The sequence below is a fragment of the Pygocentrus nattereri genome, chromosome 2 (genome assembly GCF_015220715.1).
Source record: "Pygocentrus nattereri isolate fPygNat1 chromosome 2, fPygNat1.pri, whole genome shotgun sequence".
Lineage (NCBI taxonomy): Eukaryota > Metazoa > Chordata > Actinopteri > Characiformes > Serrasalmidae > Pygocentrus > Pygocentrus nattereri.
The window spans coordinates 8,761,802-8,784,756 of record NC_051212.1 but is presented as its reverse complement, the minus strand read 5'-3'; the positions used below and the strand labels follow the sequence as shown (position 1 = coordinate 8,784,756).

The 22,955-nt window shown below is 43.9% G+C and overlaps 1 protein-coding gene and 1 long non-coding RNA gene across 2 annotated transcripts; both read right to left on the bottom strand.

The window, feature by feature from the left end:
- Positions 1-670: 670 nt before the first annotated feature.
- LOC108416233 (C-type mannose receptor 2-like) lies at positions 671-22,507 on the bottom strand. The gene is made up of 7 exons (XM_037534042.1): positions 22,453-22,507; positions 3,244-3,282; positions 2,943-3,157; positions 2,410-2,457; positions 2,040-2,202; positions 1,434-1,805; positions 671-1,343 (listed from the first exon to the last, which is right to left on the bottom strand). Exons 2-7 carry the CDS (start codon positions 3,278-3,280, stop codon positions 1,336-1,338), a joined length of 843 nt encoding a protein of 280 aa, XP_037389939.1. The 5' UTR covers positions 3,281-3,282; positions 22,453-22,507; the 3' UTR covers positions 671-1,335.
- Positions 6,942-7,671, bottom strand: LOC119262387. The gene is made up of 3 exons (XR_005129598.1): positions 7,645-7,671; positions 7,303-7,364; positions 6,942-6,971 (listed from the first exon to the last, which is right to left on the bottom strand). It is a non-coding gene; the product is annotated as an uncharacterized LOC119262387 (long non-coding RNA).
- Positions 22,508-22,955: the final 448 nt, after the last annotated feature.

Genomic DNA, 22,955 nt, shown 5'->3' with positions numbered 1-22,955 from the left:
GACTTCATATTTCAACAGGATCTTGCACCGGCTCATGCGGCAAAGTCGACCAAAGATTGGTTCACTAAAAAACAGCTTGAAGTTTTGGCATGGCCGGCCAACTCGCCTGACCTCAATGTCATTGAAAACCTTTGGGCCATCGTCAAGCGGAAAATTCGCGACAGAAAGCCTACTACGCTGGACCAACTGAAGCAGAACATCGCCACTGCCTGGGAAGCTGTGAGTGCGGAAACTTGCGACAAGCTGGTCAAATCGATGCCGCGGAGACTTCAGGCAGTCATACAAGCCAAGGGGGCAGCCACAAAATACTGAGAAAGTGATGATTGTAATTATAATAAAAATTATTCTAATTCAATGAAACGGTTTCTCCATTATTCTAATTCAATAAAACAACAGTGTCACAGTTAAATGGCCTAAATGGGCCTTTTGGAAAGCTCAGCTGAGCAAATTTTCTACAGGTAACGAGTTCTGTGATTAGTCTAACGAGTAGGACAGGTGCGGTGAACACCTGATTTGCTTTCTGCACAAAAAATGCATTCAAAGAATTTCATGATTGCACTATTTCAAATTATTCTAATTCGTTGACCAGCACCTGTACAGAATGTGTGTGAATATGTATATAATTTAGATTTATTTAGATTTTCATCTCAAAACACTGACTGAATAATAATGGCAGTTTACTTAAGCAGTTTATTTAAAATCAAAACAACATGCTGAGAATGGGCTTTCATACTAATGTCCTCAGGTGGAATTCTCTCAATACAGGCCAATAATCTACACCAGTTTATTTATGTAAGTGAGCAAAGACAAAAAGAACAATAACCCACATTATACAATTCAAAAATAGAAATAAAACTAACAGCACATTACACTAAACCTATAATGCATTATTTTAGCCTACGCTAAGTAAAACAGGGGCTTAAAGGTTTGTGTTCTTTGAAAAGTCTTACAGAAATTTATAAGAATGAAAATGTTTGAATTACACACAGAGGAAAAGTTTAGAAGAAGACATACAGATAAAAGAAAAGGCACTTCAACGATACAGTGTAATAACTCAAGTACAGTGTATAAACATTGTTAAAGTCAGAACATTTATCATTTACAAAGCTACAATATTAGATGAAAATAAGTTGTTATGAGTCTGACACTTTCTCTTCCTTCAATGGCACAAAAAGGAGCTGCCTCAGTAAAATATGAATATCGGTGTTCTTAACCTGAATTGTTGTGTTTTGAAAGATAAAGAAGGCATCAGCATCATGATGATGAAGAAATAACTGCCAAATATCATGATGATCCTGAACTGTGGAGATCCAGCTGAACAGCCTGCATCCTCTTCTAGATCTCTAAAAAGGAGCAAACAGCATTATTCAGTATTTCTTTCACCATCAATACTTAACTACTGACAGATATTCAATCCTCTGTATAATCCTCACCCTTAAGAGTGCAGATGAAGTTGAGTCTCTGATCCTCTGGCAGACTGACCCACTGCTTACTCCCAGACTGCACCGCTCCTGTTCTTTCTCCTCCACTGCAGTCTTCCACCCCTGTCCCGTTCCCCGGAGCCCAGTTCTGGTAGCAGATAGTCGATCCACTCACCCAGAACCAGAAGCTCTGAGCACAGGTGTGACGCAGACCCATCCACACATTAGCAGTGGAGGCATAATAAACAGCTGTTTCCACCCAGTGCTGGATTTCCTCAGTGTGAACAGAAACCAGATCCACATGATTCACTCTGCAGTATCTCAGAGCTTCTCTCCATGTCTTGGTCTGATTAATCAGGATGAGTGGAAGCTCTGCAGGAGGGTCTGAAAAAAAAGATTTTAATATTACATCAAACAGTTTAATTGTTTGTGCTTTGTTTCATTAACATCTGTGTTTCTATGTGTTTGTGCTTCTTTGACTGAGTCTCTCTATAAATCCACTATTCAGATCTGTATTAAAGTGCTGAGTCAGTGAAACTGCTCCAAACACAAACATTAAAACTAAATGTACTGGATGTGTAACAGATGTTCTGCAGTTCATCATCTGATATCATTCACCTTCATAGCAGACAGATGGTTTTAAGGTACTGCAGTCTGCATCATTCCACTTGCCTCCATCTTCACTCCATGACTCTCCACAGTTATCAGTGCCAGCGTTGTTTGGTTCCCCAGTGTTCCAGTTGCTGTATGAGAAGTTACTCCCATCTGACCACGTCCAGCACTAAAGACAAATTAATACCTGGTCAGTAAATCTTTTCTGAATTTATTACTCAATATCAAATAATCATTCACATGGAGATTTTTATCTCATTATATTAAAGAAAGACAGGAAATACAATGAAAATAAACAAGAATAAAGACATATTTCTCTATATTTGCTGTATCTCAAGGAGATACTTGTCCTGATTCAAGGCTCAGAACAGCATACCCGGTTGACCCCCCCTGACGGCAGCCCCGCAGCAGCTCCTTGGAAACACTAGAAATGTTTGAGAGAAAAGCTTAAGAGTAAAGAGAACATACAATAAACTCTTACATTAAACTGAATCTTGTTTAGATAATTAAATCCTAGTCTAGAATTGTTCCAGAACAGCTCTTTACAACAAAAATCACTACAATGCCAAGTACATGTACTACTGCATATGATCTGTAATTTGTTTAAAAATGTGGTTAAAAATACATAAAATATTTTAAAATATTTTTTGTGCATTATTTTAAATATATAAATTTACAATTAAACGTAGCTGTAAGTCTATAGAAAAGCAATAAGGGTGACATTTAGTTGTTTTTAGACAATAACATAAGAACTACATAAAAGCAAACAGACGTCAAGACACACCTGATCACCTGTTTGGCATTTATTACATTAACAATTAACAGTTATTAACTGAAATAAGTTTAGGAGAGATTTACAAAGCCTACATATCAAACAGGCTCGTGAATTGTTCTCTCTTTCCTGCTTACAGTGTTGTTCGCATTTTCTTTCTGTCTCAGTCCAATCCAGAAATGGCCCGTTTTCCCATTGAGAACAGCTACCAGAGCGTTCATCTCCTCTTGGCTCTCAATGGTGGCCAGGTCAGTGAATTTCTCTCTGCAGTGTTTCTGAGCGTCGGTCCAGGTCTTATCTTGATTCACCACATAAAATTGACGAGTCCAACAGAAGGAGCGCATCCACAGAGCTGTAGAGATGAAAGCTCTCGTCAGCATGACAGTACAGTAATGAAGCAGCAGAGAGTTTTACAGATGATCATGAAGCTACACTGACCTGAGAAAAGCAGGACCAGATACAGAGCTGAACTCATGACTGTGGAGAACAAGAGAGACACCATCCACACATTAAACACCTCCACAGTCTTTACTACCAGCACATTAGATCACGCTGTTTAAGAGACGTTACATTCAGTTACAGTAACATGGTCCAGTTAAAGCCCCAGTCAGGGATCTGAGAGGAACGGAAAGGCTCTAGACTGAGAGCTCTTAAGGAAAAGAAAGGTGATGCATTTAAAAGTTGAAATTCTGAATGAAAAAACTAACAAATATTTGTATTTTATTTAATTTGAAAACTGTAGATATAAAACCAACTCCCACCACAACGTGCCCGACACCAATAAAGGCTCTTTATGGAGAAGAAATCTGTGTAATCATAGATTTTTATCTCCGTCACACAGACAGCAAAATAGATTAACAAGCAGAGATCAAATACACTGGAGAATAAACTCAGAGTAGGTGATGCAGAAACCTGATACAAAAACAGAGCAGCTGCTGATAGAGACTGGAATAAACAACGAGAGGAAAGAACCACAGAGCCCACAGGAGGAAGAGGTCGTCCTCCAGAGCTTGAGAGGAGAACGGTTCTTTACGGAAGGAGGAGATGAGCTGTGATGAAGCCATACAGAGAAAATGAACAGCAAACGTCCTTAGAACATTGCTGGATATAACTAGTCTAGGGTTAGGGATAGGGAAAGAAAATATGTTCATTCAGAGAAAATCTCAAATAAATAAGTGTTAAAATGTCACGCACGAAAAATCTCTGGACCACCCCGCAGCAGTGGGCAGTGATGGGTTGTCTCATCAAATTAAATACAGCAATAATCAGAGTAAATTCATTTAATACTTTCAAAGTTGGTCCCTGTTCGGTAATCCAACGCTAAAAGTGCAGCTTCTAAACTAGAAGTTAAATCTCTCAATAACAGAGTTTAGAGTCTTAAAGGTGTTTCTTACCTGTTACTGCTGGTAAAGTCGCTCTGACAGTGTCTGTGTTTGTGTCTCCTGGTGTTTGTGTGACTGAAGAGGAAACTAAAGTTGCTATAACTCTCTCTTTGTTTTGTGCTTCTGCAGTTTTTTTTTGGATGATGATTTACATGAAATCTTGCATGACCTAATGCAAATCAACCCTCGTGCAGTAGAGTCATATTATAACAGCGCATATTATAAAAGAAAATTCAAGTGAAGTCATGATTCTGCTGATGGTGATCCAACCCCAACATAAATATCCACAGATTAGCCCCCCCTTTCCCAGAATAACTCATCATACAGCTTTTAACCATAAACAACATAAACAAAACATCTTTAAGCAGCTCTCTGTGATTCCAGGTCCGACCTGGCAGCGCACACCATGGCCATCACTCCTGCCTCCTCCTTAGAAGTCCACCATATAAGTGACCCAACACAGTCTAAGCAAAGTTCCTGGGGGTCAGTAAAGGCTGGCGTATTGGAGCAGGTAACACAATGAGGTGTTTGATTGAGCTTAGAACTTCCCCTGGGGCTGTTTCCTTCATCCTGGTCCTCTAAGTTGCTCTGGGCTGTGTGCTTTCCGTATTGGATTTCGGGAACACACATTCAGTAGAGCTGGACGTGCCCCTTCCTATTTCTTTTTTTTTTATGATCAGTACTTTTATTGAACATTTTATAATTAGCACAATTTACAAAGCCTCAGAATAAACAGTAGTAAATATCACAAAGTGAGGAACAGGGAAAAGAAAGTTACAGTATGTTATTATTATAATTATAGTATCAAATATGTACAACATTGTTTATTTTCAAACCAAAAAGAAAAAATAGTAATAATAATAATAAATAATAATAAAACAAACAAACAAATATAAGTAAATAAAAGGGGGGTATATATGTAGTGCTACTACCTTAACAGATGTGATTCGATCATTTGGACAGGTGTGCGCTATGAGGTGGGGTTTGCTGAGTCTGAACCAATATGACCTAGAAATTTCTGCCACTTCTTAAAATACGGATTAGGTGTCCCTATCAGCCTGAAAGAGAGTCTTTCATAGGAGGCCTCTCTATTTAATAACTCATACCATTCACTTAAGGTGGGAGCCTGCGACGACTTCCAGTGTCTCAATAGTAGCCTCCTGCCTACCATAAGAGCTGACTGGATCCAATCACAGTCATGATCAGTCAAGGAAATCAAAGGGCCTGGATCCCCCAAAACATATAGGCTGGGTAGATAGAGATACTGTACCCCGATTATCATTTCGATGGTTCAATGTAGCTGCAGCCAAAAGTCCTGAATTACTAAGCAATCCCACAGACAGTGAATTAGTGTACCTTCCAAAGAACACCTCCAGCAAATTGGGCAGTCTTTCAAGTTTGCTCTGAATAACTTAATAGGTGTCCAATAAAAGCGATAATAATTTTAAACTGTACAAGCCTGGTTCTAAGTTCTCTGGACATTTTCTTTGATTTCCTTAGAATATTTAACCAATCATTATCAGTGAATGTAACATTTAAATCTTTTTCCCATGCTGGTTTTAACGAAGAGGGTTTGATGGACTTCTGTAGCAGAATATAGTAATACCTAGATGCTTCAAACAATGTCCCAAACATGTGTAAGCAAATTTGTGAAAAAGCGAATTTGGAGATACCGCCAACTCTGGTTAAGGGGCACTCCATATTCATGCTGGAGACACTCAAAGGATTTAAGAGAATCCCCTACATATAGGTCCTCCACCATATGAATGCCCTGTAGTACCCAATCCTTCCACAGAAACGGAGACTTGCCCATACATAATTTAGAATTTGACTATATGCTGGAAAGGTTGTTCAAAAATGGATTGAATCCAACCAACTTTGAGACTTTGTACCATACCCATCCCTTCCTATTTCTAACCTGCATGTTGATAATGACCACAAGGTCCTCTGCTTTGCATGATATGATATGTGATGAAACATTCAGTTCATACAGAGCTCTTCACAACTATTGGCACCCCTGATAAATATGAGCAAAAATATATTAAATATTTTTTTTTTATCTATGTGGCACCCTTAAACATTCTCTTGTTATGACTGTTATGACCCTATGGGGGTCAATTTATTTCTTGAAGTGTGTCTGTATTGATTGATGAATGATGGCAGCTGGGGACTTGCAGTCCCAGAAGGCCTTTGCTGTCAAGGACCAACAAACTCCAGTACCTACAGTTTGCCAAATGTTAGTGAAACTTTCAGTGGGTCAGTGTTTTGTGGTCAGATGAGATCATAGTAGAGCTTTTTGGAGACAAACACCAGAGGTGGGTTTTCACAGACACAAAAATAGCCATGCAGAAAAGAACCTCATCCCCACTGTAAAGTACGGTGGTGTATCTGTGATGTTGTGAGGCTGTTTTTTTGTTAAAGGTCCTGGGCAAGTTGTTCAGATACACAGCATGATGGACTCCATTAAGTTCCAGCAGATATTAAATCAAAACCTGACTGAAAAAAAAAAAAAAAAAAAAAAAAACCCCGACTGCCTCAGGCAGAAAACTTAACCTGGGCCTTGGTTGGATCTACTTGCACAACCTTAATCCAAATCTTTAAATCACCTTAAAATGAACATAAAAATGGGTCACTGACCGCAGACTTAAGGTTTGGCCATGGCCTCACCAATCCCCTGACCTAAACCCTATAGAAAACCATAGAAAAACAGGGGGGCCAGTGTAACGACCACTGTTCGGTCATCGACCAGTCGGACACAAGGGCTCGCTTTCCACTCTGTTTATTCTGAAACGGATTTTACAGTGTATTAATCCTCTCTTGCCTTAGACGGCTGCAGACATCGCAAGCGTCCATCTCAGAGCTCTCACTCGTCTGATGGAGCTCATAGCATTTCCTCCCAAAAGAGCACTCTTCACATTACAATAGCATACATGTGATCGTATAGTTTGTTCATATCATACAAATCCCAAAATGACAGAGAAAAGCGTTTTCTTTTTCCTCTTATGGCAAGACAAAGTGAACTTACTGCAGAACAAATACAAAACTAACGCTGCTTAGCTAGCATCAGCGAATTGCACTGCACATTTCAGGAGGGAACAGACTGGGGAGCACATACCTGAAACGGATTTTACAGTGTATTAATCCTCTCTTGCCTTAGACGGCTGCAGACATCGCAAGCTGAACATATGAATATAAAGTAAGAAGGAATTAGAAGTTTTTATAATGGAACTTTGCTTCTGAGGGCGAATTTTAGCTGGCCATATAGCTAGCTACCGAGGCTCAGCTAGCTGAAGCACATGTCTGAGCAATAATTCAACAAAATAGCATTTCTAATCAAAACTACACTCTAAGATTGCCACATGCTCATACAATGTGTTAGAACAAAGTTTCAAAGTTTTTTTCTCTATATGAACTGAATTAAACTATATATCAATGAGGAACCACAGCAGTTACACACCGTCCATCTCAGAGCTCTCACTCGTCTGATGGAGGTACGGCAGCAGCAGAGGGACATGGTCTGCAGTGATGTCACAGCAAGAAAAGAATAGCTCCCTAAAAATATTTGTAAGGTTTTTTTTCTTTTTATATAAAAATAGAAATAACTTTTTACAATTGTTCTTAACCCTTTTTACAAAGATGGAGTCATTTTGGGGAAACTCAATATTTTATCAACTGTTTAATTTCAACTCCGTTACACCCTCCCCCACTGAATTTCGCCAAAATGAACCCACGCTGCTTGGGTACTCACATCCACTCAGATACAAAATTACATGCACAAAAAAACATTCTCCATGGACACGGGCAATACACAGTTCTCCAACTTAAAAGAGTATCCCAACCAGGGATGAAAAGGAAAGAGAATGGCGCCAATTCTCTACCATTTTCTGGAAGCAGGATGCAGCCTACATCCCACAAAAGCCTGTCCCACAATGAGTTACACTCTAGTGCTTCATCATAAGAAAAAAATGAGTGGTGTAATGGACTAACCAAAATAAGCATTAATAAAAATTAGAGCCAACATGTGCCATAATAATTTCTTGACCTTCATAGAACTGTAAAACTTGTATTTGAGACTAACTCATTTGAATACCTGCAAAACTGACCTGGCAACCTTATTAATAGCTTTATAACTGTTTCTGTCAGTTACTTGCTTTGACATAGTGTAGATCAAGCGATCGACTGGCTTAACTAAGCGACCCAAGCGTGATCTAACGTCATGAACTGTGCTTAAATTGACAGTGCTTGTTGGATGATCATTAGTGTGCACATGTACAAAGTTTCCAGATGTGGCTGACTCAGATCTGGTGTCATCACTGGACTGATCTACATTCCCTGACTGTTCTCTGTGCGTCGGACAAGGGACTGACGACCGCACTGTAGATACAGCTTCAACATTTTCAGTGCTGGCCACATTAACCTCACTACAGGGCAAACCAGACACCCAATCCTGAACTCGTGTGCGTGCGTCATCAGCAATGTCAGAGATGGGCAGACATCCATCCACATCAGAGACATCATGTGACAAAGCCGATTGTGATGCTGCAAAAGAGGCATCGGAGGCTGCGTCCAAGTCCAAGGGCAGAAAATTGACAAGCATCAGCAAGTTACGATGAACAACTCTTTCCTGGCCTGTTACAGGACTACGGATTTTGTATGTGTGAGTTGACCCATTCACACTGACAACAGTGTAGACTGTGGATTCCCACCTATCCGCTGTTTTCCGCTTCCCCCGCTCTCTTTTATTTGCAACCAAAACCCTGTCACCAACTGTGAGCTGAGAACCCTTCACACGACGGTTGTAGTTCTGCTCCTGACGACGCTGTTCTTTATCGGCATGTTGTTGAGCTATCAACATAGCATCTTTGAGATCTTTTGTCAGTGATATGACATAGGAATCATAGCTGCTGACCTCTGGATCTTTCAAGATATTCTTGAACATCAAATCAATGGGAAGGCGTGGAACCCTACCAAACATTAAAAAGAAAGGAGGATAACCCGTCGTCTCATGCACTGTACAGTTGTACATGAACGTCAAAGATTGCAGCTGTTGTGGCCAACTTCTCTTAGCATCAGGAGTAAGAGCACGAATCATATTCCCTAAAGTTCTATTGAACCGCTCAACACTGCCATTGCCCATTGGATGATACGGGGTGGTGTGAGACTTTCTGACTCCTGCGACCTCTAGCAACTCACTGATCAGCTGACTCTCAAACGACGCTCCTTGGTCAGAATGAATTCGCTCCGGGAAACCATAAATACAAAAATACTTGTCCCATAACTGCTTTGCTACCTGCTTTGCTGACTGGTCTTTACATGGAAACGCGTGTGATAGTCTGGTAAAATGATCTGTGACCACAAGTACATTAACAGAACTGTTGTTGCTGTTTTCAGCACACCAGAAATCAATGCATACAATCTCAAGAGGCGATGTTGTCTTGATACTCTCCAATGGTGCTCTACCATCAGGGTCAGCAGACTTACCGATGACACATCTAGGACAATGTCTGACATAATCACGCACGTCCCTATCAATATGGGGCCAAAAGAATCTCTGCCGAGCTATTGCCAAGGTCCTAAATTGTCCTTGATGACCGGCACAATCATGGACGCCTTTCAAAACTTCCTGTTTGAAAGAATCTGGGACAATAAATTGGTGTCGTTTCTTCTTGGAGATTTGATCTTTGCATACTCGATAAAGAATGCCACTGCAACTGATCAATTTCTCCCATTGTTTCAGGTACCTTAGAACCATTACAGGTTCCCTGGCTTTTTCTCGTCTTGAGGGCCTCCGTCCTCTGTCCACGTAGTGCAACACTCTTGACAAGACAGGATCTGTCAGTTGGGCCTCACGCAGCTCTCTCTCTGAATAAGGGATGATATCAGCATCCGACGAAATCATCTGAGGTAAATGATGCAATAAGCCTGTGGCACGTGCCCTAGCTCCAGAATCCCAAACACTATGCGTCTCCAGAACAGCTGACACTACTTCTCTAGAAAGAGAGTGATTCTCGGTACACGTTGGTGTCCATTCTTTCTCTCCAACCAAACAAGTAACATCATCAATAGGACAGCCGGAACACCTGAACGCATCCTGTACTGAATTGGTCGAGACTGGGACAGTTTGCCTGAGCAGTTCATCATATGGGACTTTTAAGATCCTCTGGCCAATGATCGGCCTAACGAATGGCTTGCGACTCAGTGCGTCAGCAACGATGTTTCTAGGGCCAGGAATGTACTTGATATCAAACTCAAATGAGGCCAGCTTTGCAACCCATCTCTGTTCACATGAGTCGAGCTTAGGTTTAGTCATGATGTGGGTAAGTGGATTGTTGTCTGTCCACACTGTGAATACATGACCTTTCAACCAGTGGCTAAATTTGTCACACACAGCCCACTTCAGAGCAAGAAACTCAAGGCGATGTGCAGGATACCTCTTTTGAGCTTGTGTGAGCGACTTGCTTGCAAAAGCAATGGGTCTGGCTCTACTTTCACCCTCCTGCACTTGCGAGAGCACCGCGCCCAAACCATCTTGCGAAGCGTCCGTGGACAAAATGAAGGGTCTAGTGAAATCAGGGTGTGCTAATACAGCACAGTTCAATAAGGAGTGCCTCAGTGCATCAAATGCTTCCTGATGTGCTGACGTCCAGTCCCCTGGAGACAACTTTCTGAGCTGGGTACGAACCTTTGCAAGTGGTCTACCCTTACGTTTCTGCTTCTGACCCGCTACCAACCCAAACAAGGGCTTAGCTGTGGCAGAATAGTTTGGTATGAAGTGTTGATAAAAGTTAATCATGCCCAGAAAGGATCTAATACGAGATGGAGAGGGAGTGACACCATCTTGCTCCATGAGATCATTAGTGCACATCTGGCTGATTGCATCGACCTTACTGGGGTCTGTAGACACTCCTGATTCATCCACAACATGGCCGAGAAACTTGACTGATCGCCTAAGGAACCAGCACTTTTTGGGTGCCAACTTCAGGTTATGCAAACGCAGGCGACTGAAAACCAGCTCCAAACGCTCTAATGCCAGTGCTTCTGTTGGTGCATACACTAAAAGATCATCAAGGTAGCACAAGAGACTGAGAAAATTCTGGTCACCAAATATACTCGTCATCATCCTCATGAAGCTGCCAGGGCTGTTGCAAAGGCCCTGTGGGAGACGATTATATTCATATAGGCCCATAGGTGTTGTGAATGCAGAATACTTTCTGTCATCCTCATGGAGTGGCATGTTATAGAAACCAGATGTCAGATCCATCGTACTGAACAATGCATTTCCTCCAAGAGCAGCTAGGCAATCAGCCTGGTGAGGCAATGGATGCGCATCCTTCAGTGTTCGCTTGTTTAACCAACGAAAGTCAGTGCACACTCTCAAGTCGCCATTCTTTTTCCAGACAAGGACAAGTGGCGAAGCATACTCGCTGGTGGACTTTCTGATTATTTCTCTCTCTTCCATCTCATCCAAGACGCGTTTTAACTTCTGATACTCAGCAGGAGGCACTCTGCGAAATGGTAGTCGGAACGGCTTGTCGTCCACCAGGTGGATTCTGTGGACGAACCCTTTAGCCTCTCCACAGTCGAGATGATGATGAGAGAAAATATCCTCGTACTTGAGGACCAAGTCTGCCAGTTTTTCTTTCCATGTTTCTGAGACATCGCACGCCTCCAAATCAAGATCACTCAGGCCCACAAGCTTTAGTGCTTCCTTTACCTCTATTCTACTGTTCTCATGAAATCTGGAAATGTCAGAGCCCTTAGAAACAGTCTGACCACAGCCAGTAATCTGGACTTTGCTACACAGTGGACCCTCTGAACCCCCCATGTCTTCAAGAGCTAAACAGGCGAAAACATCAGCAAGCTTAGCATTTCTTCTTATAGTAATAGGACGGGAAGACGCATTCAGTACTTTCAAAGGGATCCATCTATTTCCCCATAAAGGCGTCACTATCCGAGCAATCATTAACCCTCTGGGAGCAGCACGTGAGGAGGTAGGTTCCACAATAACAGTACTGCCTGGTGATACCACTGCTTTACCAGGTAGCTTAGCCCACAGGAGATATTCAGTACCAGCATCCATGGTAACTGTTGTGTTGCATTTCGCTGTACCAACCTTGTCAGGAACGTCACCACTGGTCCAGCGATTAAGGCCAGCAAGAAGAGACAAAAACTGTTCAGATTCCTGACAATTTGAGGTAGGAGCAGAAATGACCTTCCAGTACTGACTGTCTCGTTTCAACTGATGAAGAATGTGTTTAATAACGTTTGTGCCAATAATAAGATCGTCTGATTGGCCTCGAACCACAAGAGCAGGAACAGAAATACTGCAGCCATAAATCTCCATGTTGAGCTCTATTGTAGACTTTGGCTTCACTCGACTACCACCACATCCAATGAGTATGACATCTGTGTCAGTTCTGCTCGTTTCATTTGCAGCTCCAGCATCAATAAGCTTCAATTCTGCTGCTTCACTGAGCGTACATGCCATGGATCCGCTGTCTAACATAGCATTGAGGGAGACTTTGTTTCCAACCACAACTGAAGTGTAAAACAGACTGTCACTGTTCCTGAGTTTTTGTGTGTTCTGAAATACTGCATATTCTGTTCCAGTTTGAGCTTTAACTTGGTTAAATGTCTTTGCATCATCATCCATATCAAAATGAATTTGGGAGTGTTCCAACTGACCTGAGCATCCTCCCTCCACACACAGGTCTGCTAGTTTTCCTGCACAATGCTCTGTTGGGATAATTTGGCTATGCATGAACTCTTAATGTGGCCTGGAGAGAAACAGCGAAAACATAACTTTGCTGACATACAGTGAGATTTAGTACTATGGTCCTTCTCACCACACACGCTGCACACCATCATGTTGTTCTTACGCCAGCTTCTTCTTCTACCCTCATGCAGATGAGATGTCTCTGCATCCTTTTTCTGGACTTTTTCCAGAACCTGCTCAAGCATTGTCATCATACGATTCAGCATGGCATCACTTTGGCTTGAGAATTGTTGAGACCTCACAACAATGGACTCACTAGTGTTATTAGCATCATTGCTGCTCTTGGCCACCGTTCGTCCACTGAGAGTTGCATCACTATCTTCCACATGAGTTACAGTAGCCTTGTGGCATAAATGTGCTGCATTTGATACACAAGTTATAGGTCTCTTCTCACGCTGGTATTCGTCAATCCGCTCCTGAATCTGCTTTGCGTTCCACTCGTGAATTGGCTTGCATTTAAACACATAAGCTAACTCAGGGTCTGGGCAGTGCTTAATGAACATTCTAGTTATTTCTTCTGTCATGTTCTCCATGCCCCTGCCCTGGCGGTGAAGGCCTTCAACTGCAAGATCCGCTGCTTTGTTGACACGTATCCAGTAATCAACAGGATTTTCTTTTTGCCTTGGTAATGTTGAATAAAAGTCTGCAAGTGGCAGGCATGACGATGTCTTGCTAAAGTACTGCAGCAGTATGTTGTAAATTACATCTGGATTTTCTCTGGCAACAAGCGTGGGGTCGCTTCTCAGGCCAATTCGGACTACATCTCTAGCTCTACCCATCAGTCTACACATTATTTCATCTGATTGTTCAGCTACTGTGTAATTCTGCTTTCTGACATATGATTTCATAATGTCTATCCATTCTGTGACTGAGCATTTATCTGCGCCATCACCCCTAAAAACTATGGGCTCCCTATTAGGGCTGATGCTAACATTAACACATGGAGTGTCACTACCACTAGATGAACAGAGTCTATCTTTCCGTACAGCGCTTTCATTTGTGTGAAAATTGACTGAGCCTTGTGAAGCTAGTTTCTCAACAATAGCATCACCAATCTGCACACCCACCTGACCAATCATTTCACTCAGCTGTTGTACTGCATTAACATCAGCAAAAGGTGTGGAGTGGCATGGCCCACTCTGTCCCAACCCTGAATCATTATTATTTGCAGCCAGCACAGAAGAAGCACCCAAATATCTTTCAGTGTATCTAGGTGTAGTGGGCACAGACATAAAACCTCTACCCCTCCCAACAGCAAAGTGGAGCTTATCACTGTCACTAGAATCAAAAAAATTACTCGCCATTCTAGCACCGACTATAGTAAAATCAGAACTGGCAACTTTCACACTCTGAGTGAGAGAGAGAAAAGAAGAAAAAAGAAAAAAAATGAAAAGAGAAAAAAAATGCACACTGTAATATCAATACGACAGTCCCTTGTACCTGACTAGTGCATTATAGTACATAGCAAAGAGCTACTTGGCGCTGAAAGTGTGGCAACGCTGCACGCGCGCTGAGTCTCCGTTGCCCCGCCCCACCGCGCTGAACCTCCACTGCACACCCGCGGCGATCTGCATCAAGCTGACCACGAATCACGGGGTCGACGGCACCACTGTAACGACCACTGTTCGGTCATCGACCAGTCGGACACAAGGGCTCGCTTTCCACTCTGTTTATTCTGAAACGGATTTTACAGTGTATTAATCCTCTCTTGCCTTAGACGGCTGCAGACATCGCAAGCGTCCATCTCAGAGCTCTCACTCGTCTGATGGAGCTCATAGCATTTCCTCCCAAAAGAGCACTCTTCACATTACAATAGCATACATGTGATCGTATAGTTTGTTCATATCATACAAATCCCAAAATGACAGAGAAAAGCGTTTTCTTTTTCCTCTTATGGCAAGACAAAGTGAACTTACTGCAGAACAAATACAAAACTAACGCTGCTTAGCTAGCATCAGCGAATTGCACTGCACATTTCAGGAGGGAACAGACTGGGGAGCACATACCTGAAACGGATTTTACAGTGTATTAATCCTCTCTTGCCTTAGACGGCTGCAGACATCGCAAGCTGAACATATGAATATAAAGTAAGAAGGAATTAGAAGTTTTTATAATGGAACTTTGCTTCTGAGGGCGAATTTTAGCTGGCCATATAGCTAGCTACCGAGGCTCAGCTAGCTGAAGCACATGTCTGAGCAATAATTCAACAAAATAGCATTTCTAATCAAAACTACACTCTAAGATTGCCACATGCTCATACAATGTGTTAGAACAAAGTTTCAAAGTTTTTTTCTCTATATGAACTGAATTAAACTATATATCAATGAGGAACCACAGCAGTTACACACCGTCCATCTCAGAGCTCTCACTCGTCTGATGGAGGTACGGCAGCAGCAGAGGGACATGGTCTGCAGTGATGTCACAGCAAGAAAAGAATAGCTCCCTAAAAATATTTGTAAGGTTTTTTTTCTTTTTATATAAAAATAGAAATAACTTTTTACAATTGTTCTTAACCCTTTTTACAAAGATGGAGTCATTTTGGGGAAACTCAATATTTTATCAACTGTTTAATTTCAACTCCGTTACACCAGCAGAGAAGGGAGGAGAGATAGGAGGACTGAATCTGAGGACTGAATCTGAATCTCATGCTTATCTTGTGTTGCTCTATTCATCTGCACATATAGACAGCGTGCTGCACATGTTGCACTTTCTGCTTACATCACTGCACATCTTGATACTAGACACTTTATTTGGTATCAATATCTGCACATATTTATTTATTGATTCTGTGGGCATTATATGCCGTTGCCTGTAAATTCTTGTACAGTCATTATTGCACTGCATCTCATCGCAGGTTATAGATATCACAGATTGTTGTATTTTTTCTTTTCTTTTTTTTTTTTTTTAACCTGTCATGTCTGGCCATTTTTGCAATCGGAATGGTAATCCGAATGTACTGATGTACCAAACATATTTGTTTTCACAAGAAAAAGCTCTATAGGTTACTAAAGCCTATTCTTGTTAAAGTTTTTATTTTATTTGTTTGGCCAGGCCTGACAGGCAATAAAAAAGAGGACAGGAAAGAAAGAGAAGAAGGGAGGAGAGAGAAAAAAAAAAAAAAAAAAAAAAATAATAATAATAATAATAATAAATCATAATAATGATAATTAAGTAAGTAAATAAATAAATAGAAAAAAAATAATAAAAAAAAGAGAAAAAACAAATAAAATAAGTAAATAAACAGACAACTAAATAAAAATAAATAGATAAATAAGTAAGTTAAAAAAAAAAAGGGAGGGGAAAAAAACAATTATACAGATATACATACATATACATATTCACATATACATATACATATATACACCCAGACATAATTCTACTATTTGCTGCTACATACATACACATGTTTACATATCTATACATATGCCTCTATACATATACACCCACCCACCACACACAATTCTACTGTTTGCAGCAATGTGTATATGTGTGTATATGCGTTCACGTGTCATGTGTCATGGAATGTGCTCAGCAATGAGGGCAAGAAGCCGCAACCATGCCCCCGTGGTCTAGAGACAGATAGGGAAGGACCCGGGGGACCCGGACCATCCACAGCCCATTAGGAACTCAGGAGACCTGAGGCCACATGCTCCGACGGCCACCGCGTGCACGCCCCAGAGGACGAAGAATGGAGGCCCCAGACAGAGCGCCCACAGACAAAGGGCAAGTGACCGGAGAGCCAGAGGCAATGAGCAGCCCACCCCCCCGGCAGGCCAACATCCCCAGCATGAGCTGAGCATGCAGCCCCCGAGGGCCCAGGCGCCCGAGACCGGCCGACCCCCGGCAGGACCCCCCCCCCCCATGCCAGAGAGGCCCAAACCACCCTCAGGACACAACCGCCAAGGGAGCAGGGCAGGGACCACGCCAAGATGTCCAGCCATGCACCCAGGGACCCACAGGGCACCCATACCCCGGGGGGGGGGGGGCGGAGTCGGCAAGCAGCGGGGAGCGGTGGGGAGGGGTAACTCCTGCCCACCACCATGTACCACAGATGTCCAGGCTCAGCAAGTCATTGACCCAGGCCCAGCTGTCCACACACACACATGTTCACATGCACCCACACACACCCACACTCGCACACACCAGTCACCCACTCATGCATACACACGGAACATACATGGACTCACAGTATCGGCGGGCGGACACCAGCACGGGTCAGCGGTAACCCAGGGAGGCAGCCACCCCGGCCCCGAATGACCGGCCGGTCTCCCCACCAGGCAGGGTGCACCAAACCGGGGTGTGAGAGGACCCGCCCACCCCCCCCCACACACTCAATATGTGTGTGAAATGAAAAGAATGTGTGTGAGCTACAGTGCAATTAAAATTGGAGGGACAGAGGCAATGTAGTACTGAATAACAGCACACAGCCACACTGCCCCCCCAAGGCCCTCAATGTCTAATGTGTAAATAAAATTGAGGGGCAGGTAGCAGTGAGCAGATAAGTGAGGTCACATCAGCAGCGCCACCCACCATCCACTGAGTGACACCTGCCCCCCAAAGCCCTGTGTGTACTGTACTGTGTCATGAAATGTGTCATTGTAAGGGGGGAAAAAAGGGGAGGAGTGGGACATCACGCATCACAGCGAGCAGAGCCAGGTAGGTGGCCCTACTCACTGTAGCATGGGCCCCCCTCCCCCAGAACCCCCATGTGTAGTGTGATGTTTGACTGAGTGGGAGGAGGGGAAGGGTCAGGATAAGAAAGACCGAGAGGCAGAGAACTACCCCTCGGAGGAAGAGAGCCAGCTGGCGCTAGCTCACTAGGCACCCCGGTTTCCTACACCCGGCCGCGGCGCAGGGAAGGCCGGCCCTGGGCCCGAAGCGGCCACGACCCCAGGACACCACCGCGCTCCAGGCCGGCGCCCGCCCACACAGCTGACACAGCACAAAACATACACACCCACACGCACACAAGAGACAACAATTATCACACATACACATACTCACGATTACAATACACATACTCACAATTACAATACAAACACACACACATACATACCAACACAAACACACTCACCCGCACAAACTTCACACACACCCATATATACGCAAACACAGTGGTCCTGGGTCCAGAACCAACCGGCCCTATGTGGTTGTCCCCCTACTTGAGTGCCCCACCCCTCCTCCCGGGAGGCATCCAGAATCCTGGAATGCCAGACAGACACCCCGGCGCGCCCCAGACCCCCCACCACCCGGTGGTGCGCCCAGGGGGGCACAGACCCCTCCAGCGCAGGGAGGAGCCCAAACGGGGGACGGGCGACCCCAGGCGCCAAGGCCCCAGACCCCGCACCCCGGCCCACACAGAGGAGGCCAGCCCCCCGGACGGGGCCAGCACCCACCCCCACGGGTCCCCAGGTCCCCACCCCAAGACCGTGAGCGCACACATCCAGGCCCCCCACCATCAACAACAGGGCCCGCACACAGAAACCGCAGAGCGGCAGCCCCCATCTCCAGTCCAAGAGCCATCAGACACCCAAATCCCCCAGCCCATCCCCAGCCACCTGCTGGGTACACCACAAGACAAGACTACAGCCGGTTACCCCCATCACGTGATGGAGCTGATCAGTGGGGACCAGAGGGATTCAAATGTAGTCAATTGATTTTTAGTGGTAGCAGACATTCTTTCCAGTTGTAATTTTTCTATTTATGCCTGTAGATAGGATCTGGTATATTTTTGGATCTGGTATATTTTTTCTTGTTATACGTCTTCGCCTTTATTACAGTTACTGTGCAGTGTTGTGCATCTGCTACTGGCTGCTAAATTTCCTTCAGGATCAATAAAGTAAGTATCCATCCATCCATCCATCCATCCATTAAAACATCATCATCATCATCATCATCATCAACAACCGCTTTATCCAGATAGGGTCGTGGTAGAAGCTGGGAGAGCAGAGAATCCCAGATGACCCTTACAGCTGTACCACGCTGAGAACGGCGGATCTGGTATTAAAACTTTTTACACTCAAAGAAATCTCCAGGTGTAACAGGCGGACGCATATGCGGAGATAAGCGAGATTTATTAAGGGCAAATCCAAAATCAGGGTCGAGACAGTCCAGGGTCATAGAGCCAACACAGATCGCACGAGAATTAGACATGACGAGAAGCACACCAAACAAATCCTAATCAACAAACAGTACAAACAGTATAAACAGAACATCCAACACAGCAGATAACACCAAAACAAAGACCAGCGAAAACAAAGGGCAAACACAGGGCTTAAATACGACACCGGGAAGACGAGGGACAGGTGAAAACAATCAGGGGTGGAGTCACAAAACAAGGGGCAGGACTACAGATACCAAAACAAAGAAGCACATGGACTACACCAATCGTGACAGTACCCAACCCCCCCCCCCCCACCCCCACCCCAAAAGACACGCACACCGAGGCGCGCCAAACAAAACAAAAACACCAAACAGACAAGGAACCATGGTCAAGGAAATAACCAAACTTGACAAGGACAGGCACAGACACAGAAGCCGGAACAGAAACCACGGGCACAGAAGCAGAGGCAGAAATGGGCACACTAGCGGAAGCTAAAGTCACAGAAACAGGAGACACAACAGACAAAACACGAACAGAATGAGGACGAAACACGGAGGGAGGACGAGGAGGCACACCACAAAAAGACGCGAAACGAGACACGACTGGAGGAACACCAGGACGAGGAAAACAAGCACGCAAGACAGACCACGCAAAAGACAGGGGAACAAGAACCAAGACCAACACAGGCACAGAAACAGGCACATAAACAGAAACCGGGACAGAAACGAAAGGAGAAACAGAAACAGGAACAGGAACAACAACAGGAACAGGAATGGGCACATACACAACAGTAGGGAACAAGACAACACCAGGAATTGAGCAGGGCAAAAACAAAGGAACAGAAACAGCAGACACAGAAGGGGGCAGAAGGCCAACGGGAAACAGCAGACACGGGAGGAACAGGAGGCCAATGGGAATCAGAAACAGACGAGGGCAAGAAGGACAGGAACAAAGGAGCTGTAATGTTCACGGGGGCAGGCAGGCCTGCAACAACGTCCAAGAGGGCAGACAGGCCTGCAACAATGTCCACGGGGGCAGGTGAGCCTGCTATGACGTCCATGGGGGCAGGCGGGCCTGCAACGACATCCATAGAGCCTGGCGGTGGGTCTGGAAGCGCAGGCTTGCTGTGGGGAGGGGCAACGGGATCAGGCTTGCCGTGGGGAGGGGCAACGGGATCAGGCTTGCTGTGGGGCGTGGCTACAGGATCAGGAATGCCGCGGGTGCCGCCACAGGATCAGGAACCGCTGCTCCAAGCTGGAGGAACAAACAGAAACGGGACCCACTCGGCCATTCTCAAAGCCCACTCTAGCGATAGGCAGCTCACAGTGGCTAAGTACCATAGAAAGGGTTATGTGGATGTTCCATCTGTCTCACCTCGTCTTGCGCAGGTCGCTCTTTCCTTGAGCATTGCTCAAGACGGGCAGACCCAAGGCGCTTACCTAAGCTTACCCACAAGGTGGGAAGGTCCTTTGCCTTCTTGCGGGACTGACGAGATGCTCGTGTTCCCTCAGTACCAGTGGATTTGCTCTCACTGGCAGGGTGGCGTAGGGACGTGGGTAACTCGGGCTGCGTGGAAACAGCCAGAGTTTCGTCCCAACGGAAGAGCCACAAACCAGTATCTCGCTTACTCGCTGCGTCCTTTGGAGGCTGGTCTTTCTGTAACGGGGAGTGAGGAATCGGACGCATATGCGGAGATAAGCAAGATTTTTTAAGAGCAAATCCAAAATCAGGGTCAAGACAGTCCAGGGTCATGGAGCCAACACTGCTCACTCGAGAATTAGGCACAATGAGAAGCACACCAAACATATCCTAATCAACAAACAGAACATCCAACACAGCAGATAACACCAACACAAAGACCAGCGAAAACAAAGGGCAAACACAGGGCTTAAATACAACACCAGGAAGACGAAGGAGAGGTGAAAACAATCAGGGGTGGAGTCACAAAACAAGGGGCAGGACTATGGATACCAAAACAAAGAAGCACGTGGACTACACCAAAACACAAACTCGTACAGGACTGGGAGGGGCCAATCATGACACCAGGCCAGCAATGGGATTAATGATGATTTGCCTCATCAAATATGTAAATTAAACACAGATCGTAAGTTAAAACCAACAGCTCTGGTTCACTATAAATGACTGCATGTACACAGAGATGCAGTATTTGCAGCTGAAAGGTGTTAAGTAGGAATTTGAGGAATACAGTTCATGTGAAGCACAAACAAAAAAAAAAAAACTCAGAACAATTAGACGGGGAAATATTTTCTTTTTCAAAAATATCTGCTTTGACTACAGTTTGATCAGGCCAAACTTTTACTGTGAAGGAAGAATTCTGTGGAGTCCAAGACTAGGATTGATTGTTGCTGGGTATAAGCAACACAACAAGTACAGCTTTAGTACAGCTTTGCATCTTTTCTTTAAAAATGCAACAAAAAACAAGAGAATATTCATTTTAAAAAGAATATTTATATTCATAACCTGAAAATGAAGAACAAATCTCCTCACTTTGAATGAGTTAAATCTCTCAATAATAGTGTTTAGAGCCTTAAAGGTGTTTCTTACCTGTTACTGCTGGTAAAGTCACTCGGACAGTGTCTGTGTTTGTGTCTCCTGGTGTTTGTGTGACTGAAGAGGAAACTAAAGTTGCTATAACTCTCTCTTTGTCTCACGCTGCTGCAACTTTTTTATTAGATGATGATTTACATGAAAACTCACTGGAATTATGCAAATGAGTGCTCGTGAAGTAGCATTCTGAATCCACTGACGCCGTCTGACTGTCTTTATGGGGAGTCCAGTAAAGCGACCATTGCAGTCACCAGTCCTGCTAGAAATAAAGGTGTGGATGAGCTTCTCCGGGTCTGGTTTACTCAGAATACCTTTAATCTTGTTGATGTTCTTGTTGATGCCCTGCACCAATATAGGCTCTATTAGGGAGAAGAATTCTGTGTAATCATAGATTTTTATCTCTGTTACACATGTAGACAATATAGATAGAACAGATAAACAAGCGGAGGTCAAATTCACAGGAAAATAAACTCGTTGTTGGTGACACAGAACCTGATACAAAACTGATAGCAGCTGCTGATGGAGACTGGAATAAACAAAACAGCAAAGAACCACAGAACCCACAGGAGGAAGAGGTCAACCTGCAGAGCCTGAGGGAAGAATGGTTCTTTATGGAAGGTGGAGATGAGCTGTGATGAGGAAATATAATAGTCCAGGACTAGGCTTAATCCCTGTTTGGTAAACCGACACTATAACTGCAGCTTCACATGTTTTCTCTGGTGGTTTTCTTTAGAAAAATGTAACAGAAATAAAATAATATTTATTGTTTGACAGTGAGTAAATCTCAATAATAGTAGAGTCTTAAAGGTGTTTCTTACCCGTTGCTGCTGGTAAAGTCGCTCTGATGTCTGTGTTTGTGTCTCCTGCTGTTGATGTGACTGAAGAGGAAACTAAAGCCAGAACAACTGTCTCTTTGTTTTGTGCTCCTCCACCTTATTTTGGATAATGATTTACATGAAAACGCTGAACTAATGCAAATGAACGCTGATGAAGTAGAGTCATGTTGTAAGTGTGCTCAAAAGAAAATTCAAGAGAAGCCATGATTCTGCTCTGAGAGCAGCTCTTTAATGAAGAACAGCCAGAAATTGACACAACGTTAACGCCGAAACCACGGCGGAGGTCACCACCAGCCGCTGGCTTCACCCTGACAATGACCAACCCCAACATAAATATCTGCACAGTAACCTCTACCTGACACAGAATAACACATATACCTCATCACACACACGTTAAACAACATAAACAGAACATCTTTAAGCAGCTCTCTGTGAGGCCAGGTCAGAGTTGGCAGCCCCATGGCTGTCACTCCTGCCCCCTCCTT

What these genes read in the sequence shown, in the direction of transcription:
- LOC108416233 (XM_037534042.1), bottom strand. Translation starts at nt 3,280, where the DNA reads ATGAGTTCAGCTCTGTATCTGGTCCTGCTTTTCTCAG. An exon ending in CGTCAGGGGGGGTCAACCGG is followed by an intron (nt 2,203 to 2,409) that starts GTATGCTGTTCT and finishes ATTTGTCTTTAG; the next exon opens with TGCTGGACGTGGTCAGATGG. An exon ending in ACCATCTGTCTGCTATGAAG is followed by an intron (nt 1,806 to 2,039) that starts GTGAATGATATC and finishes CTTTTTTTTCAG; the next exon opens with ACCCTCCTGCAGAGCTTCCA.